This window comes from Paralichthys olivaceus, chromosome 16 (assembly GCF_024713975.1).
Source record: "Paralichthys olivaceus isolate ysfri-2021 chromosome 16, ASM2471397v2, whole genome shotgun sequence".
NCBI classification, from domain to species: domain Eukaryota; kingdom Metazoa; phylum Chordata; class Actinopteri; order Pleuronectiformes; family Paralichthyidae; genus Paralichthys; species Paralichthys olivaceus.
Window position 1 is genome coordinate 17,361,304 of NC_091108.1, and position 15,994 is coordinate 17,377,297.

General features: G+C 42.1%; 3 protein-coding genes across 5 annotated transcripts; 1 reads left to right on the plus strand and 2 right to left on the minus strand.

Annotated features, from left to right (window-relative positions):
• The first annotated feature begins 53 nt into the window (after positions 1-53).
• On the plus strand, positions 54-2,884 carry cfap410 (cilia and flagella associated protein 410). The gene is made up of 7 exons (XM_020109699.2): positions 54-279; positions 390-408; positions 732-778; positions 886-1,115; positions 1,397-1,547; positions 1,930-2,029; positions 2,120-2,884. The coding sequence occupies exons 1-7, from the start codon at positions 203-205 to the stop codon at positions 2,282-2,284; spliced, it is 789 nt and encodes a 262-aa protein (XP_019965258.2). The 5' UTR covers positions 54-202; the 3' UTR covers positions 2,285-2,884.
• orc2 (origin recognition complex, subunit 2) lies at positions 2,881-9,246 on the minus strand. The gene is made up of 16 exons (XM_020109688.2): positions 9,106-9,246; positions 7,760-7,831; positions 7,494-7,649; positions 6,687-6,773; positions 6,485-6,574; positions 6,354-6,385; positions 6,186-6,243; positions 5,789-6,096; positions 5,587-5,696; positions 5,359-5,491; positions 5,102-5,198; positions 4,114-4,260; positions 3,860-4,031; positions 3,710-3,771; positions 3,310-3,428; positions 2,881-3,220 (listed from the first exon to the last, which is right to left on the minus strand). Exons 2-16 carry the CDS (start codon positions 7,827-7,829, stop codon positions 3,137-3,139), a joined length of 1,725 nt encoding a protein of 574 aa, XP_019965247.2. The 5' UTR covers positions 7,830-7,831; positions 9,106-9,246; the 3' UTR covers positions 2,881-3,136.
• Positions 9,247-9,794: 548 nt separating this feature from the next.
• Positions 9,795-15,881, minus strand: LOC109641196 (D-serine dehydratase). 3 transcript variants are annotated; one of them, XM_020105592.2, is made up of 12 exons: positions 15,676-15,881; positions 15,275-15,311; positions 15,069-15,181; positions 14,159-14,315; positions 13,925-14,054; positions 12,785-12,935; positions 12,530-12,710; positions 11,476-11,594; positions 10,931-11,057; positions 10,392-10,454; positions 10,202-10,307; positions 9,795-10,108 (listed from the first exon to the last, which is right to left on the minus strand). In XM_020105592.2, the coding sequence occupies exons 4-12, from the start codon at positions 14,302-14,304 to the stop codon at positions 10,019-10,021; spliced, it is 1,113 nt and encodes a 370-aa protein (XP_019961151.1). In that variant the 5' UTR covers positions 14,305-14,315; positions 15,069-15,181; positions 15,275-15,311; positions 15,676-15,881; the 3' UTR covers positions 9,795-10,018. The 3 variants fall into 3 exon arrangements, with proteins under 3 accessions (XP_019961151.1, XP_019961136.1, XP_019961144.1); XM_020105577.2 differs by having other exon boundaries at positions 15,275-15,445; XM_020105585.2 differs by lacking the exon at positions 15,275-15,311.
• Positions 15,882-15,994: the final 113 nt, after the last annotated feature.

A 15,994-nucleotide genomic window follows, 5' to 3' on the forward strand; every position in this document is an offset into this window, starting at 1 on the left:
TTTATAAAATTATAAAAAATAAATGAAGGAACTCGTAACTAGGGACGCTTCAGTCGATCCGCGCATGCGCACGCCTGTGATGGACGACAACATCCTCACTGCAGAGTTGAAATGTTTGCCCGCTCGACATAATGCGGCTTTTGTCGTTAGTGAAGATATTAAACTTTAGCTAAATTATTTATCGTAGACTCGGTTAGCGGATATGAAGCTAACACGGAAACTGGTGCTCGCTAAGGCGAAGGCCTCCGACCTGGACAGCGTGAAGAAACTAAACTGCTGGTACGTGTTTACATCGGAGCAGCTCCCCTCTGGCGTCAGAGCTCATGACAGCTCCAGCTTTTATTTCTACATATTCTATTTGTGGTAACGTTGCTTTTTATCGTTTGCAGGGGATGCAACATTACTGACGTGAGTACTGAAACAGCTGATGGATATCTTATGTATTCTGGTGCAGTGGGGGACAGTAGCTAAGTACATTTACTCAAGTACTGCTTGTACTTTTCATTAGTAATGGCATTTCTACTTTCTACTCCACATTAGTCTGACAGCTGCACTTACTTTACCGATGTCAGTGTAACAATGTTCCTCCAGATGTGTTAATGCTGAATACAACAGTCTGAATACTTCCTCCATCACTGTTCTGACACTAAATGTACTCTTAAAACCCAATCTGACTTCTATTGTTCTCTGTTGTTTATAATATGAATGTTCCTTTATAATCTGTCCTCCAGATTTCTATCTTCTCCCAAATGCCCAACATTAAGGTGCTGACACTGAGGTGGGTCTGACACACGGTTACTGTTTACACTGACATTACTGTTACACTGATTCATTCTGCATTAACAACAATGAATCCTGGCTGTGTTCTCCTTCCTCTCTCTGCAGTGTCAACAGCATCTCATCTCTTGCTCCTCTGGCTGACTGCCTGTCTCTGTGTGAGCTCTATCTGAGGAGGAACATGATTCCTTCTCTATCCGAGCTCTTTCACCTGCGCACGTTGACACGTCTCCGGGTGCTCTGGTTGGCCGAGAACCCCTGCTGTGGAACTGAGTCCAGCCATTATCGGCTGACAGTGCTGCGCTGCCTGCCTCGTCTCCAGAGGCTGGACAACCAGGGTGAGTTTGCAGATGACTGTGATATTTTCAAGGTGATTTGGATCAAACAAAGACCTGTGATGAGGTTAGAAATTATTGTATTAAGGCACATCTGTATGTTGGGGAGGCAATCTTACCTCAGATGCTGATCAGATCACATGATCTTCATTAAAATCAGTTTTCATTTTTCAAATTTTCATATTGGCTTTAAAGTTTTAGGTTCATTCTTACCTTGAAAACAGCAGTTCACAAAACAATGGCAAGCTCATACCTGTGATGTGTATGATGTTTTGTGTGTGCAGTAGTGACAGAGGATGAGATTGCACTCGCTATGATGGACGGTGATGTGGTCACCACGCCACCAGACAGCATCCAACACCCGCTTTCTACAAACGGACTTCCAGAAGCAGAGACAGAGAATGACCCGCTCAACTACAACATGGAGGAGACCAAGTAAACATCACTAATATACACAAATGCTCTAGACTAGCACTCAGTAGAGCTCATACCTCTCCCAAGGCCCAACTGTCCCCTTTCATTCAATCAAGCTGCACTAAATTGAACACACTCATTGATATCAGTCCCCTAAATGTGCCTGATGTCTTTCATCAATATCAATAAATATTCTCTGTGAAAATCACAACATGTTAAATCAAAATTGAATAGCTTCTTACCTGACCCATACCACATACGTCCACCAAGTTGAACAGAAATCCGCTCAGAAGTTTGTGTTACCCTGCTTACAAACAAGCAGAGGTTATTATAGGAGCCTTGGCTGAAAAAGATGCCAGTTTAATGTTGACATGTTAAGATAACATATTCCTTTCTTTTTTAGTAAAATCAGGGAAGAGTTGGGGATGAAGCCCCTTTCCAGAGACAAGTTCTCCTCTCTTTCCTCTCCATCACCCAGAGAAACCAAATTATCTACGAAAAAGGTAGCCTCTCATCTCTTTAACAAAACTCAAAGTGTGATCAATGTTCTAAACATGTCAGCCATTAACTGATCACTGTAAATGTATTTTCAGACACACACCCTTGATGCAGTTCTGCTGCTGCTGAACGATTTGGATGAAGAGGAGCTTCACATTTTGCAAACAGCAACACAGAACCGACTCCAGACGTACACACTGGACCCAGACACACTCAAAGATTCATTGCAGTCACACAAAACCACTGACATCCAACACTGAAACAACATGGTCCGAATCATAGACCGTATATAAAGATGGATGACATATCAGCTCCCCAGAAGTGAAGCCAAAGCATCTTGATCACCCCCTGGTGGCTGGCTGCAGTAAAGGTCATAAACCCAGTTTCCTCCATGTAAGTGGATTGAATCGTATCCTAATAATGTAAGTTCAAGTCTTCAATCTATTAAAACAGGGTGAAAAATATTGATTAACAGCTGAAACTGACTCATGATTTGCCAATTAATGTAAGGAACTCGCTACCGCGGCGCCATGCCTCGATCACTACTGGAATCTGGCTCTAAATGTGCAAGATGGCCGCGTTCATATCTTAAATATTTTAGCCTCATTTCTGGATAGTGGGAGGAAGTGAAGATGTGTTGTCCATATTAGGTCTATGGTTCTAACACACACATGCTCCTTCTGATTTCAATAAGCACGTCTTCATTGCACGTCACATGGAAGAGAACTGAATCATTTCTTTGGCTTTGTTTTTTGTTTTGGAGCAGCATGCCTACCTGCCTTGTAAGAACAAAAGAATGTATGTTTTGCTAAAGGGAAATCTATTTCTGTAATTAGAGAGAATAAATTGCAATACATTAACTTTCAGTGTTTCAGTTTAATTACACAAATGTTGGCAGAAAACATTCTGAACACATTCAAACAGAGTGAATATCACAATGCTACAAGGGGACATTTAGGACAACAGTTCATCAGTAATTTGATTCAAACTGTGCAGAGCCTGGAAGCAGATGTAACTAAGCCTCTGTATCAGTGACTGATCCAGTCAAAGTGTCTCTGCTGTGAGAGCCAGTTCATGAACTCTATTTAACAGGAGTCTCAAGCTTCCACTTTTCAGTCGCCCTCCTCATTCTCCAGGAAGTCCATCAACGTGCTCGCATCCACAGCAACGAGCAGGTACTCCACTCCATCTGCACCCTTGAAAATCATGGAAATATATTTTAGTGAGGGACACTAGAGTCTGAATAGGGTTATAAGACTAAGTTGAAAACTAAACAGAGCTCCACCTTGCGTGTGCGGATCAGTTTGTGGTCTCTGAACTCTGTCAGCTGAGTCCTCAGAGTGAGATCGGAGTTGACCAAGAAAGCCTCTCGACAACGCTGGTAGAAGTCTTGGAATGACAATCCTGCACATAGCAACAGGAAAACTTTAAAATCATCACTATAAAATGCTTTCAGACATGTACTGAACTCCGGATAAATTCCTGAAATTATCCAGAGGGGCTGTATGTGAGAACATGAATGTCTGAGTGAGAGCCTCCGGACATTCTTTCTCCTCCTAATAATAACTCTGGATCTGCATCTGTGCAGAATCTCCCACTGCGTTGTTCATGTGTGAAAGACAAACTCTGGAGAAATTTTAGGGAAAAATCTGTTCAGCATTTTGAAGAATTGAACATTAGTGTACCTGTATATGAAGGATTGTCTTTGTTTTCCAGCTGAAATTTCACCAGCAGTTCGAAAATTCCTCTGCAAAAAGAAAAGACGCATCCATGGGAACTCTAAAAACAATACATCAGCCATTTAAAAGCTCTTCGTATCATCAGGTGTGTGGTACCTCGCATTGGATGTCAAGCTACGGAGCACGTGTGTGAGGGAGGACAGTGCGAGCGCGCCAGTCTGCTGCACCAGGAGAGAGTTTTCATATGATGTCTCCTCTGCGTAGTGCTGAAACGTCACACACTCCCACCACAGCCAGTTAAACTGACTCTGCTTAAACTGGTCCCACACTGAAAACACAGGACATATTCAGCTGCAAGCGTCCATCGCAACATAATTAACCCTGTAGTATACACACACACAAGCACTCACCCAATGGAGCGTTGATGTGGTCTAAAGAAGCCACTAAGTGCAGGTTCGGGAGGGATGCCAGCTGCCCCAGTGCACTCTGGATCTTTTCTCCGCGCAGCATCTGTCCATCGATATTATGGATTAGCAGGTACACATGAAGATCTGGGCCTGTGAGAACATGCTTCATTGTAAGATAAACAATTCCAAGCAACACAAGCTATATGACAGAGATAATTTATATACTTCATTTGTGTTCATGAAGATCAAATGATGCAATTTTTTTCCCCAGAGTGAGTTTACAGATGTATTCGTGTAGCTGTGTCCCAATTCAGGGCTGCCTCCTTCAGACGATGCATTCATGAACAGAACATTTTAATGTCTCTTGGTTTTTAAAGTGTGTACCATGAGCTTTTTCGGTTGAGTTGAAGCATGATAGTTGCAGTATGCATCAGATATCCCGTCGCTTGCCCACAGCATTACCTCTTAAAAAAAGGGTTCATCCCTGAATCGCAATGAACCCTGGGATATGCTGTTTTGAGGGATGGAAGGACGCATTTGGATGTGACTCGAAATTAGACAGCCTAATTGCACCACGCTGCTGTGACACAATCTACCTTTAAATGCAGCCTCTAAAGGATGCAGGCCCTGAATTGAGGCACATCTTCTTTGTCACAGAGTGCGTGCGTCTGTGTCGAGCGAGCAAGTGAGAGAAATGGGGAGCGTAGAGATAGAGTCAGGAGGGTCTGAATGAATCAATGAGCTGCAGCTATATATAAAGATTTAACCCATTTATCGGTGTTCAGAGAAAAATAAAAATCTGTTCTGCACATTGTGAAACTGCAGTGGGTCAGAGGCATCAGCTGGGTAGGCAATCTTTCATATGTGGCCCAGGACACATTAACATGCACTTGAGTGCATTCAGACTTGTATTCAGCGCTGATCACTTGTGCTGGGATTACTCATGACGGTCATTAATAACATGTCTGAACAGGGTCAGAGACACACTCACTGTCTTTAAGGGTCTGAGCGATAAACTGGATCTGGTCTGAAGGTGTTCGGAAACTTCCCTGGTGCTCCAGAATCTCACATGTCAGAGCATTTAAGATCTGCAATGAAAGCATTGATGAAGAAAACCAAATAATCCAACATGATCAATATTGTTTCTTCTTTGAAATTTCAACTTGTAGACTCATTTTGACTTTTGTTCCACTCTTTCTCCAGGTAAAGACTTTAATTTATGATATTGATATTTACTATGATACTGACCGATTTGAGAGTAATGGAGGGGAAGAATCCATTAACCACAAGGTGGATCTCTTCAGCCAAGTGAGACACACGGAAGTCCTCCAGCAGAGATTTTTTACTCCCCAAACCATAGACGAGCACACTGAAGCCCAACCTACATGCAAACACACAAACCTTACGACTTCTACCAGTTTACACAAGCAAAACCCACTAAGCTAAGAAAAAGCAATCAATAACATTCACACTTACTGTAACTGTAACATCCATTTGCTGAAGTGCTTTTGATGTTTGCTGTGGAGCTGCTGGATCTCTTTTACGTAGCCTGACGGCTTTCCGTCTAAAAGCTGCACCAACGTCTCCTATTAGAACAAACAATCAGAAATTCTAGCTCAGAGACTTGGGAAAGCAGCAGCTTTAATAACATGTAGGCTAGAGGCTGCAGTGCACTGACCCTGTCCAGTTTAGGGGTGTTTAAACGCTCGAGGGTGCGGTCTGATGTCAAGACTTTTGAGCTGCCATGGGCCTCAAAATACTCGTCAACCATACTGAGCTGGTTGACGGGCTCAGGCGTGCTCTTACTCCTCTTGGCAGGAGTCTTGTAGAGAGCTGCAGATAAAACTTTACTTGGTGTTCGTGGAGTTTTCACATTTTCTTTATCGTCTTTCTTCACTTTCTGCTCTTCTTCCATTTGATCTTCATCGTCCTCACCAGAGTCTGAGGGCGACAGCTCACTGTCGCTGTCAGAGCGAAGGCTTGGATCTGAAAATATCAGACAAAATAAAATTCATCCTTAAATAGAGGGTGTTAGAGGTGTTAGAGAGGCTACTTTGATTGTAACATAAACTCACTTGTGATTCTCTTCCTGAGCCTGTGGGGTGTTGTAGAGACAAACTGCACCTTCTTGTTCTGTCATACATGAAGCAAAGGTCACACTGAAAAAAACATCATTAACAAAGCAGCAGAGCTACAGCTGAGAGAAAAATTACAAGAAAAAAATATAAGCCTTCGAGTCTCACCCTCTGTGGTGTCCTGCTTTCACCTCGGTGGTCTATAAAGCAAGGGAGAGAGGAAGAATAGATTTAGTTGGGTGTAAATGGACAAAAGACGGGATGGACACAAGGAGATAGGTAAGATGTACTGGACTCACTACGTCCTGTTCTAGTTGGAGTGGAGGGTTCAACGTTAGGGTTCTTGCTGAAGCTCACGCTTTTTCCGGGAGTCCGCGCCAACTCACTTGCTATGTAAAAAAAACACAAAAACTTGTGTAAAGCCTGAAAACAGTTAATAACCATCTGATAAATTTAGTTGATGTTACACAATATAATAAGTGTGTGAGTGGAGGTTCTCACCAGTCTGAGCCATGCTGTGGCCTCGTTTGACTTTCTGAAAGGTGAAAATGGAGGATCCAGCCACTCTGGACATTCCCTCATCGTCCTCTGTTAAACCGAGAAAAGAAAATACAGCATCACTTAGAATCACTACTTTTATATCATCATCTCCAGCACTTATGTTAATATAGGCTGTACCAGGAAGAAGTAGAGTGGTTGACCATGTGTTTAATAATAATAATAACAACTTTTGAGTACCTCCCCCACCTTTCTGCATTGATATAAATGAGAGGTAGAGAGGGTCGTCCACTAACAAGAAGGTCTGTGGTTCGATCTCCAGCTGCTCCTCCTGTATCTTGATGTGTTTAAAGTGTATGATGGAGGAAGCACTGCATAAAACTACTTAACCAATTTCCATGACATACATTTTCAAGTATGGTGAGAATCCCAATCAGTGGGCAGATCTGGGAAAATACAGGGCATTTTGTAACACTTTTTCCTCAGAGAACAATTTAAGGATCTTGATAAAAACAAAAATCTGGCATGTTTAAGGGACTGATATTTATGTGTGTGCACTTTGGTGCAGATACAAATAAAAGATTTAGTGAATTTAAATGTGGTTTCATAAGGGGGCTGTTGTGCCGCGCAGGAGGTATTGCTATTCTAATTTTGCATTATGTGGCTCCAGAAAAGTTTAAATATAAACTATAGGAAAATAAGTGATCCAGCTAACATATATATTTATAGATTCTAAATTGAAAAGGGTTGCCTATCAGCAAGGTTCACCACCCACAGTGGGTTTTCATGGATTACAAATGTCCCACTCACCTTCTGTATTGTCTGTCCCTAAAGCTTGAATATAATTCTGCTCGTCCAAGACTCCATTTTCATCCGCATCATCCTCTGCTTCCACTCTGGCCCGTCGTCCTGCTGGGCTCTTAAACGTTACCATCTTCTGCACAGAGCCACCATTACTCTGAACACCTGACCGTCACAACACACACACACACACACACACAGAGGAGGTCAGAGAGACTGAGGAGTCAATGAACGTATCCAGAACGAACACACTGAAGTGACTCTGCGCTCCATACCCTCCTGTTTGTCCACGATGTGCTCCAGAACGTCCCCATCACTGATGAACTTCACCTCCAACACGCTCATGACTGAAGAGACACACAACGTACACAGTGTTATAAACACAACAAACACACACTCCAGAATGTATAAGGTCACTTAATTTGTTCATGGCAACCAAACCCTATTTCAGAAAGCAAGTTTAGGGAAAACTCAGTTAGTTGACTCAGTCGGTTACAATGGCAACATACTCTGTCCTCCAGTATCCCTGAGTTTCTCCTTCTTTTTAGCAGAAGTGGTCAGACTGAAGGACCAGTCAGGCATAAGCAGTGTCCAAATTCAATGGCTGCATCCTTTAGAGCCTGCATTTGTAGACCGTAACCTATCCAGGTTTCATCGCACTTCAGTGAAGGACCATTTTTCAAAAGGCAACGGTGCTGGCAAGCAACGAGACGTCCAATGCTTGAGTATCAGGCTTCAACTCAGCTGTACAGCTAATAGTACATATGTTAAAAATCTAAGAGGCATTAACATTTTGGGGTGTCCAACTTCAGCTCTGTTGCTAGGCAACAGCAATAAGGGCAGGACAGCTGACCACGGAAATCCTCTGTAGACCAGACCATCTCATTTTGGTCGGTCTATGTGGCCCATGAAAGAGGAGGTCTTTGTGGGCCATGTATGCCGCGTCCTCTGAAGGATGCAGACCCTGAATTGAGACATATCTATGGTGTGATGTTTGCAGTCAGAGACATAATATAATACACTCATTTCTGACCCATCACATAAATGCATGATTCCTCTGTTTTTAGTTTTTTTTGCCCGTCTACCATCCACGACAAACATGCACTGCTGTCAGACACAGCCAAAGACAGTAAAAACATTAGTTGCACCACAAAATGAAAACCTTACTTAGCTAGTCTAGACTAGCTTACTAATAACATATTAGATATACATCCAAACACACACATAGACACTTATGTGCACATGTATTTTGTGTAGATCAGTGGGAATATTATTGCAACTTTGAGTGAATGGAACACTCAAGAGAAAACTTCTTTTTTTATCTAAACTCCTGAAGCAGTTTAACCTTTTTTCTTTATTAAATGCTCATCAGTGAGAGAGAGGAAGGATGACATGATGACAGGCTATCTGTTACAGAGTATCTGCTACAGTTAACTAAACTCAGATTCAAGGTAAACTAATCTTAATCCCAGTGATGAAAGCAGTGACTCAGTCAGGTTCACTCTCAGAGTTTGTGAAACAGGCCGCACATCATCACACAGTGTTCAGAGGAGAGAAGCTGTGATCGGTCCAAACAACACAGCGCCTGTGAACTACAGAACATGTAGCAGCGTAAACTTACTGGATGATGTCCGTCACAATGAGGAGAGACGTCAACAGAAGCTTCACAGCCTGACAGAGACACGGGAGGACGGCGTGACAACTTCCCGCGCCATCCTGCTGATGTTTTTAAATCACGTGACCAGTGAAAGGTCACACGGCGGCCAATCAGAGCGGCCGCTTCGGTGAAAACAGCATTTCCCAGCATGCTCTTCGGCAGACTAAAAAATCTGCTGAGATTCTTTCAAACGAATTTACAATTAATAAAGTTTTATCAAAAACTACAATATAAAAACACTACTTCTACTACTACTGCTACTTATAATAAGTAAATACTAATAGTAATATGGAAATAATTCTTGTTGATGAGAAACTTTCATTAATTCATAAAAAAATCAGCAACATATTAATAGTATTATTATTATTTATAATAATACCATAACAATCATAATAACATCATCATGATCATAATAGAAATGAATATTGCATGTTTCTGGAAAAAAAGTTTATATATATATATAAGTATGCAGAATGACTAAGGGTGTTAACAGTAATTTAAAATTCAACATTAAGTGGGAACATGCAGATCATTGGCTGACTGAAGCATCATACTCTGTCCTTGCCAAAGCAAAATGTTTTGTTTAAATCCACAAACCGACACATTTTAAGAACACGGCAAAGTGACACTGATGGAATGATGAGAAGACAACATTGTCCTAAGGCTTTGATTTATTCAGACATTTAAAAAGTTTGTGTGTATTTTTTCTACATTTCTTTTCCCACATCACTGCAGAGACTCTGGGGAATAAGAACTATATTCTACTACTCATATGTCTTTATTACCCCCAGAGGGGCAGAGAAAGAAGAGGTGAATATTCCTCTGCCACTGGTTTTGAATTCAAATACAGGCATCAAAAGTTGATCCAAGAAGTCGTTCACCAGCCACGAGTAGGTGTCCATGTTCCCAGCAGAAGGCCCTCGGAGTGCACATGGTACACAGGGTGCATCATGGCCGTTGCACAAGACTAAAGAAATTAACAGAGATAGTCAGAGAAGAGAAAGTGACACAGTAAAACCAATCAAGCAATACATTTAGCTCCACATTAAACAGTACTAACGTGGAAGGGGATCAGCATGAGGAGAGAGCCGAGGGGGTGTTTGCTGTAGTCTAGCTCTCCTGAGATAGGCTCCACTCTGCCATGCTCCTGGGTCATAGACAACAACCTGGAGGGGAAAAAATTCTCTCATCAGAACTTCAGTCACACTTTAGCTTAGTGGTAAGATAAGAAGTACGAGTGATATTATTACTTGAGGTTCGGATGTCCTTCAATCACAGCATATCCAGTGGGAAGTTTTCCAGCTCCATCCAGACTGAGAGTGGTGGAAAACAGCAGGTGAAAGGTTATGTCAGGACCATAAATGACATGTTCAACCAGCTAACACTCAGAGTTTTGGAATCCAGGATCTGACTTCATCACTTCCCCAGATATGATTAGATAGATATGACTGGGTGTGGTGAGCAAAAAGGGGGATGAATCTAGAGACATTAATACTGACAAAGAGCAGCAGAGACATTGACAAGCAAAGGCAAAGATGGGAAATCTTAGCAGCTTAAATAGACCATTAAATTGTGAGGGCGTGTATGTTAGCGGGTTGTATAGCTCGACTGCCTGAACTGGCTCACAGTTGAGCCTCGCTCCATTAATATAGCAGTGAGTAATGTATTAGCTTCACTTGCTATAGATACTACTGATTTACACAAATGTATTTTGTCAACTCTTAATGTTTAATGGTTTATCTGTTCAATCTCCAAATTCAAAAAGGGGAAACAATACTAACGAAGGTACCTGAGTCCAGACCATCCGCAGTCGATCAGGAGCTGGTTCCTGTGAGGACAGTGTCCAATGACTCGTGTCAAAACCCTCACAGCCACGTCCTCCAGACTGCAAGAGCCAATCACAGACTGCTGCACATCTAACAAAACACCAAAAATGACCACTGCTGTTTAGTGACACAAACCATTTTCAAACACGAGCTCTGGAAATTCTTTGCCTGGACATTTGCAGCGGGAGATTCTCAGAGTTAGACGCGTTCTCAAAAACAGGAAAATCTTCAGAGCGTTCAGTGGAGGGGTTTCACCTGGGCATATCATTCAGGGGTCAGGACATAACACATACATTTCACTGAAGAGGTCACATTATCTAGAGTTTTTACTAGGGGAAGAGAAGGAAAAACTCCAGAGAATGTCTGGAGCAAGTGACTCGGACATATAGCGTTCTCAAATACATGTCTGTAAGCAGCTTCTTTTTGGTCATTATGGTCATTCCAATTTTTAACCTAAATAAAATGAACTGGTACACTGATGTGACTACATCTACATCCGTCTACACACCAAAGAAGACGTAGTTTCCAGGATGCACCTCACTGAGCTGCTCCATGTCTTTGACTGGGTGACTGCAGGAGGGGGTGGAGCCAATGCTGGATTTACAGGTGATGCCGACGGCCTTCAGTCTGCCAGAAACAAGCCCAGAGAAGTTCATTCATGATCATATCAACACAGCATTCAATAAGGCATAAATCTAAAAATGTATGTTATTAAATAAGTGCTGAGGCCAATACCTATCAGCAGGGTAATACAAGTTAGACCCAACAAGCTGTAAACACGACATTGATTCTGCGTTGAAATAATCAGAAAATTTGTTTCCAACTGGGGAAATTCACGTGAACGTCCTCTTAGGTCTAGACAACTTGGAAAAATGATCCAACTGTCCGACAAGTGTTCTGGACCATCTAATCGCTCCTCACACCCCCTGTACACGGCATGACATGAAGATGCACAACAGAGCTGAAATTCTGTGCAGCTCAAACGTGACTCAGAAATCGCGGCTGTTATGATTGGTCTCATTTGTAGTTTTATTACAGCCAACTATTATTTGTATTACTGAGAGGGAACTGCAACACACAGAGACCTTACAAACTATGTTGCCAAAACATTTAGCTCATTTAAAAGGGCATCGTAAGTAGCCTAAAATGATCATTAACATAAATCTCAAACTCAGTCCTGAATTTAACTGGCAACCAGTAAAGGGACGCAAGGATTGGCGAATTAGAGACCTAGGGTTTGTTTTAGTTCAAATATGAGCAGCAGCATTTAGAACAAGCTGCAAACGGGTTACTAGGGTTTGTATGTATGTATACCGGGCATTGCAATAGTCCAGGTGGGAAAAGACAAAGGCATTTATTAGCTTTTCTAAGTCAGGGAGAGATAGAAGTGATTTAATTTTGGATATATTTCATAAGTAGCAGGGTTTACTAATTTCATTAACAGCAACACACCAATAAATCTTTTATGATGTGAAAACGAGCTGTAGATGTCAGGAGGGACAAATGATTGTACTGCCTCAAAAACAGTGGTACACACCAGTAACAGTTCACATGACTCTTACTTTTCCACAAACTCTAGAGTCAAGCTGGTGGTTTCCCGGGCAACAGCCTGTACTTGCTCCTCTCCCCTGCAGTTGTAGGTGTTCCCACAGTGAGCGTACACTCCCGTTAGCTGCACGCCCTCTGTCTCAGCGATGTCCTGAGCCAATCTGAACGCAGCGGGATCCGAGTACAGCGCACCAGCTACGACAAAAGAGCGAACATACAATCAACACGCGGACAGTCAATGATGACCAGCTGAGTTGTGGTTCCCCTACCTCTCCCATTGCCACAGTCCAGCTTCAGCCAGACGTGCCACTGCCGGCCGTCTCTCAGTGGTCTCTTTCTGAGCTTTTCCAGAGCATCGGGGTGATCCAGTAAAACCTGGAAGAGATCCAGCCTCTCTGACAGAGCTGCACAATGCTCTACCTACATGCACGCACGCACGCACGCACACACACACACACACACATAGCATAAATCACTACGAGTACAAGTAATTTGACCAAGGTCAGAACATTACAATTAACACGTATATTATAATCTGTGTCAAACTAATGTCTGCTTGCACTCAGATAGTTGGTTGCTCGGACAGATTTCCTGCAGTTCAGCCTCAGCTCCTCTCCCTGTGCTTATGCTGCTTCTGTGCGTTCTTGAAACTTCTGCTCTTGGGATTTTTTTCCTCTGCTTTTGTATTTGTTCAGCTAACAAGTCTTTAGTCTGGTATTTCCCAGACTAGTAGATTCCCAGGTGTAGTGACGGTGAATGAAATTGCCTCGCCCTTGTTTTGGTTACAATTGCTGTTGGTCCTGTCCCTATAAAATATAGGAGTAAAAGAAACAGGGCGGTGTCTACAGTGTTTTTAAGTTGCTAGCAACAGTGTTTCCATAAAGTAAAAAAACTTGATTAAGATCCTTGATTTTGCGACTCGGATCTACTGGACTCCTGCTCCATGAAGGTGTCGTCCTTCTTTCTACAAGCACACCAATGGGAAGCCGCTGAATTAATAAAGCTATGGAGTGTGCAAGTGCTTGAACTGAGTTAAAGTAACCGCTCACACAGGGACTCTCAAAGGCATAAGGCCAGCACAACCCCAACAAGGGCAGGGCACTTTTCAACACTACACCGCACATTCTATTGGCTGCGAAATGCAGACTTGCAGACTTTGCAGAAGAGAAGTTCTAGAGAAGAAGTTTCACACACACACACACACACACACACAGAAGTGCAAGGAGAGGAGCTGAAGTCCTGCTCTCAAACTCAAAGACCATGCTTTTGAATAAAGATAGGGAAAAAAATCATACACCTGTCCTCCTGCTATGATGAATAATGTCTTCGGTGTCCAATTCCAATCTATATATTCAACATGTAAAGTATGTGCTACATAATATTTGTCGTATAAGGTGAGTTGAGAGAACCTTATCAAAGGGAACAGAGTATGCATATAGGATGTCATCATATCCATGGTCAGCATAGAAACAGGCCTCTGCAAGTGTTGATACCACGATGCACCTCCGTGATCCACCCGTCATTATGTCAGCACACTCACTAGACATGAACAGTAACACACATACTCAAGACCTGAGCAGTACTCTCTCAATATGACTGAGCTATATGAAGTATTGTATCAGTGTGAGAGTGTGTATTCGTACAGGGTCTTGTGTGTCTTCATGTGAGGACGAAGCTGGACCCCCAGCTTCTGACAGCGTTCAGTCATCCTCTGGGCATTTCTCTTCACTTTGTCCACATCCACCACCAGAGCAGGGGAACACAGGGCTGAGAGGGGCTCCCCATTCATACTGACAGCAACTGCAGCACACACACACACACCGAACACACACACATACAATTCTCTTGCAATTAAATTTTAGCGCATGAATGGCTTCAACTAGTCCCACAATGACACTATTATTATGATAACAAACATACATGAATAAACTGTTACATAATCAGCATACAAGAGTTATTATTTTTTACAGTCCTGTTGCAATGCTTCAGGTTCTGGAATGTTAAGACCATTAATCTTTGAATAGTAAACACCAAGATTTTAAAGGAATGTTCCACTACATACTTACAACCTTTGAATGGCATAAAGAAAACAATTAAATAACCAAAAAATCATTAGAAATTTAGACATGGGCTGGGCAATAAAACAATCAATCAATCCATCTCAATATAATTTTCATTAATAGCAGTATAACAAAGGTTCAATATATATCTTGATATATTGCTTATGCAGTGTAACATAAACCATCAACCTCAGATTTCTAAAATGTTTTCTTGTTTGTCATGTGTTTGCCATTCGCTACTCATAAAGATGAGTTTAAAGCCTTCACATACTGACTGATATTAACACTTTCATCTTGATATTTTGGACCATATCACTCAGTCCTACTTTATATTACCATGAAGCGTAAGCTACAAGTATTTAAAAACACACCAGATTTGTAATGCTCTAGATCTGTCTTTCTTTCTTTTATCAATCAATAATACTTTGATATATCTCAACAGATATTCATAGTAGACTCTGTATTAAGCTACACATCATTAAAGATGACTTACCAGTTGGCAGCTGTAGGTGAGGCTGGATGGTTCAGTAAAGGTAATGGTGGCCAGGCGGTGGAGCGTGATTGGTTTAATGGTGAGTATAGGGTGGATGACTGTGTGTATATGGTCTGCAGGAAACAAACATATGCAAGATCCACCATGAACAATCAGGTTACACATTAAGTGTTATTATAATCAAAATACCACAGACTGTAACTTACCATATAGAGACTGCAGGTTCAAACTATGCATGCACTCCTACATCAAGGACAGATGTAAACATTGAGAGCTGTTGCTCAACGCTTCACCTCAGTCTGAACTCTTGGACTCTCTTGTTTAACTTGACCTCTTTCCTCAAATACCTGCACATCTACACAGGCTCTGCTGCAAAACTATTTACAAATATGAGTCTCAGTCCGTCTGTGTGTTATCAGATTTGTGAATGTGTACAACTGCATTGCATCTGCAAATCCGGGTTTAGAATGTGTGTGTGTAAACAGATTTGAAAATGTGTAAATATCTGCACACACACCGACATGATCTGGCGGCTGAGGGGGTGGAGTAAAAAAAAAAATCACACAAAGGATACAAACACAAGCTGAACTAACAAATATGCTCTTACTTTTCTTAACTGACGCTGACGACAGGACACTCACTGCTGGTTTCAGTGGCCGGCTGCAAGTGTCTCTGGCTTCTTTCCCCTGCTTCCCTCCAGAGCTGCAGAATGTGGCACAGTGAGCGGGCATGCGTCTCAACCCCTATAGCCTGAACCTATGGTCACAATCATGGTGGTGAAACTAACAAGCCGCTGCTTCAAATGTGAGGCTCCTCTATTCTGGGTGCTACGGTACAGGTGCTGGGAGCATCCAAAAAGGACCAAGTGGAAAACGTGCATCACATTGTACATCACATAACAGCAATAACAACAATAAGCAAAATAT